The sequence below is a fragment of the Lactuca serriola genome, chromosome 4 (genome assembly GCF_051521515.1).
Source record: "Lactuca serriola cultivar US96UC23 chromosome 4, Lser_US96UC23_V15, whole genome shotgun sequence".
Classification (NCBI taxonomy): Eukaryota; Viridiplantae; Streptophyta; class Magnoliopsida; order Asterales; family Asteraceae; genus Lactuca; species Lactuca serriola.
This window is the reverse complement of record NC_136411.1, coordinates 390977676-390982123: the sequence shown is the minus strand read 5'-3', so window position 1 is coordinate 390982123 and position 4448 is coordinate 390977676. Positions and strand designations below refer to the sequence as shown.

Here is a 4448-nt window from a genome sequence, read left to right as displayed (position 1 = left end):
CTTTCAAGTTTCAACGAAAAATAAAAAATATAGTTTATAAGATCTTGCTTTAGCTTATTGAAACTTGTTGCACACTCATTTTATGATATTGAACTCTTTTTATATTCATTTTAACCTGGCAGTAAATTTCTACCCATAATAAATTATTATCAAGCAGTTAGTTTTTTAGTTTTCAGCAAGTTTTTTTATAGCAAATTTGGCGAGGCTTCTTTATGGTTTTTGGTTTACAAAAATAAAACCTTTAATTGTGATAAAAAGGGTTTGATATTATATGGTAAATCTCATTTTATTTAAAGTGATTATATGATTAATCTGGGTTTGATTTTTGAAGCTGCCTTCATAGTTGGTCTAACAATTTTCTTCCACTAACATGAATTCTCATAATTCACATTCCTGTTTTTCAATTTGGGAAATCAAACAACAAAGTCAAAATCTTTTTACTCCTCATAAAAATTCACTTTTTATAAAAGCACAAAACACCATGGTAAGAGTAGCCGCATTACATAATCAAAGTCAAAGCTTTTTACGAATTTATGTAAGACAAGGGTCAAACATGTTATATGTTGAAAGTAAAAGGGTCTAAGTTAGATCACTGGAAATAGCTGAAGGTATACAGTGTGTTAACAGAATGTCTCGAGTTGCCTCCTTTGCCATCTTCGTCCGTAACACCACAATCTACACAAAAGTCATAAATAACGCTTAGTAACATTTCTGACGTGGCATCAAGCAATGATGACATGGCAATACAATTTATTGAACTTCATGGCCTCAGGATTAATGAAATAATTCCTTGTTTAGTCCCTGTAGTTTTTAACTTAAAATAATTATACTTTTGGACCCTATAGTTTTTAATATGAATTAATTACAGCTTTCGTCCCTATAGTTTTTAATTTCAATAACTACAGATTTGGCCCCTGTAGTTTTTAAATTCAATAATTACAGTTTCGGTCTATGTAGTTTATAATTTGCATTAGTTACAGTTTTGGTCCCTCCCTGTAGTTGTTAATTTAAGATAATTATAGTTTTAGTCCCTGTAGTTTTGAATTTGTATTAATTACAGTTTTAGCCCTTATTTCAAATTTTCAACAACTACATATTTTTCCCTATAGTTTTTAGTTTCAATAATTACAGTTTTGATCCCTGTAATTTAAATTTTACATTAGTTACAGTTTTAGTCCCTGTAATCCAAGACATCCCCACTAACCTGGTCATATTCAAGGTCAAACTTGAGGAATTCTTCATTACAACTTTCCACCATATCAGCCAAGCTCTTCAGATTCCTCACTGGCTTGTTGTTAAAAGCAACAACCTACATAAAAACAAAACAAACAGTGAGAAAGACTAACAAATTAACAATATATGAAAATTATGATTATAGTCATTTATAATTATTTCTTGCTTGTTTTTTTCTGTTTACCTGAGTATTTACTATTTCTTCATACCCAATATTGATATCAGCCACAAGCACCTGAAACGGAAGAAAAAAAAACAACTTTAATATTTGATATGATCAATGGGAGAATGAAAATTTATAAATAAATAAATTTAAAAAAAAAAAAAACAAACCTGGGAAACTACAACAAGTTGTTCATCAATAGATTGTGCCATGGCATGAAGATGTTTGTCCAGTAGTTTCACCGGAGCATCAAAATCATAATCTTTTCCATACTGAATCCCAAAAGTTATTTTTTTTTTTAAAAGAAACGTTATGAAAGAAATTAAAAAATAAATAAATAAATAAAAGCACGCACCTCAGAGCGCAAATATGGGACAGATACAGGAGTGAAAACAAATCCTGCAATGATGTAATAGGAGGGGGGTTGGCCTCCAATGTGTGCAGGTATAAGTCTCTTGTGAGTTGCAAGTTTTATGTTGAATTCATGTATCTTTGATTTTCTAAGGATTTTAACAAGAGCTTTATCCCCTGTATATTTTTGTGAAACAAGGTAACTGAAACCGATTCGCTCCCCATGCCTGAAGGGAACTGAAAACAATCAAAATGGAAAGCTGAGTCGGTGTTTATAAAAAAAGAAAGGGGTAAAATGGTCATTTTTACATGGGCTTTACATGTTTGTTTTGTGATGTAAGTGTAACTCAGGGACTGAAAGCGTTAGGAAACGGTAAATAAGGACGAAATGTGCAAAAAGATTCTTTTTTGGACCATACTGGAAAAATGAGATAAGCTAGGGACCAAAAGTGTATTTATTTTGAAAGTATTTCCAAAAAATCAGAATGGAATAAATCAGAATGCACATCAACAAAACCTTATAATGGTTTAAATAAAACATAAATAGTGATAGTGTAGAATCTTTATCTTAAAAAAATAAATCTTGTAGTTTTGTTCAGAATAATAACAAATATATTAATAATTGTACCACATGTGCAGCCTGTAGCAGAAAGTCATAAACCAGCAAACAGTAAAAATATTTAAAGTGGAAAAGTTTTCAAAGGCTATTAATCATGATAAAGGATGATGAGGGCATTCATGTCTTTTGCATAGAGAAGACAAACATACCTGTTCCATCATTAGCAACATTAACCCCATCAAAGCTAAGGATTATATCAGAAGGATTTAAGACATTAGATTCTGGAGCTGTAGGTTCAATTCTTTTGATTCGAACACCTTTATGTTCATTGCCCATTCCCATTGACATCCTTAGATCTGGATTCTCCATCTTTTGCCACTCAACTCCAAGAATCGGGAACCCTAATCAATTCAAGATTTCTAAACTCTAAGTTCATGAAAAAACAAGATGAAATAAGTAGGTGAAAGTGATGGGAATCACCTGTGTATTCACCATTCTTCTCATAGTCTTGAATAAAATGCATAATAACTGGGGTTGGTATGACATAACCAATATTCTCTGCATCTTCATGTTTAAGAGACTGAAATGCAATACCAACACACTCTCCTTTGTCATTAAAGGCAGGGCCACCAGAATTCCCAGAGTTTATTGCAGCATCAATCTGCAAAATAATCAATAATCAGAAAAACAATACAGAGCAATGATAAATGAAAAATGAAGGGAGAGTGTGTATCAAGATTTCTACTTGCAAACCAAGAAGTTCGGTTGATCCATGAACATAAGATAATATCTCTATGCGAGAGACAACTCCACTGGTAACTGAGATTGTATCTCCTCCAATAGGATAGCCAACAACAGTCACAGCATCTTGTAATGCAGGCAAATCTCCGAACTCCAATGGTGAAATTCCTTCCCAGAATTCATCATCGTTCACAGTCAACATTGCTGCAAACCATGTAAATTTTTTTAGTTTAAGACAAACTATGCAAATAGATAGGTTAAAATAAACTTCATGGCTGATGAGAAGTGAAGTGATAGCTACATTTCAAATATAAAATTGATGGTTTGTGGCATGTTTCTATTTATAATAGCAAAATAATAACCAAGGATTACGCATCAATGAATAAAATATGCACCGACCTATATCGCATTCAGTTCCGATGGCAAGCACGGTGGCCAAATACTTAGTATCGGAGCCACGTTTCTTAACTTTGACCTGAGTATGATGCTCTACGGAATGCGCATTTGTCAAAACTCTCCTTCCTCCGATGATAAATCCGCTACTACTGGAACTATATTGCCTCTTCCGTTGCCATGGCAACGAGAAATTCGGTTCTGTATGAACGCAAAACACCTTAACCACCGCATCCATCGACGGAACAACCTTCCCGACGCTCTCCCATTGCGGAGGACCGTCCGCAACAGTCGCAAGGATGTCGCAATCACCGTTGTGGTCGCTATGTCTAGACGCTCTTCGTTCAGGAGACACAACAATGGCGACGTCATCAGCTTTTTCTTTTCCAGTCTTCCTACGACGTTTGGAACCACGGCGGTCGGATTTGGTAGTATCAGCAGCAGCGTTTAAGGAAGCTACGACCTCTTCCGCAACGGCGGTGTTTGAGTTAGGGTTTGCTTCTGCGTCCACTGCATTTTTAGGTTTCCGTCCACGTTTTCTCACTGCTTTATCCATACTTAGCGTTTAATTTTCCGATCAATGGCGAGTACGTAACATACCGGCGCCTTTAGAGGTCTGGGAATGGCGGAGAAGGATTGGATTTTGATAATTTCCGGCGGGGACAAGACGAAGAGATGACGGAATGGGTTTGGGCTTCATACGTAACGTAAGCTCTATATTTATGAATTGGGTTAGACTCTTAACAGCCCACGTAACGAGCCCAACTGGTTTGATCCAGACCGGTTTTGTGACTTTGTCAGGTTCAAAACCACTACTGAACCGGGTTTTGATTATTTTCAAATTTTATAACAACATTATATTCGTTCGACTTTTAGTTTTATTATATTTTGAATTTTGACGATAACGATCTTATACCATCTTTATGCACATTCTCATTACTTGAGAAAATAATGTATTATATCTAGTATACATGTTAGTCACTAAATTGTTTTTTTACACCACTAAAC

General features: G+C 34.7%; 1 protein-coding gene across 1 annotated transcript; it reads right to left on the bottom strand.

The window, feature by feature from the left end:
* Positions 1–434: 434 nt before the first annotated feature.
* DEG9 (DegP protease 9) lies at positions 435–4138 on the bottom strand. Its single transcript, XM_079035512.1, has 9 exons — positions 3447–4138; positions 3052–3251; positions 2787–2967; positions 2516–2707; positions 1752–1984; positions 1567–1668; positions 1418–1468; positions 1205–1309; positions 435–675 (listed from the first exon to the last, which is right to left on the bottom strand). Exons 1-9 carry the CDS (start codon positions 3994–3996, stop codon positions 580–582), a joined length of 1710 nt encoding a protein of 569 aa, XP_078891638.1. The 5' UTR covers positions 3997–4138; the 3' UTR covers positions 435–579.
* Positions 4139–4448: the final 310 nt, after the last annotated feature.

Coding starts and splice junctions, on each gene's coding strand:
- DEG9 (XM_079035512.1), bottom strand. CDS start 3,996: ATGGATAAAGCAGTGAGAAAACGTGGACGGAAACCTAAAAATGCAGTG. Junction 2,708..2,786: donor GAAGAATGGTGAATACACAG/GTGATTCCCATC, acceptor TGAATTGATTAG/GGTTCCCGATTCTTGGAGTT. Junction 1,669..1,751: donor TCCCATATTTGCGCTCTGAG/GTGCGTGCTTTT, acceptor TTTGGGATTCAG/TATGGAAAAGATTATGATTT.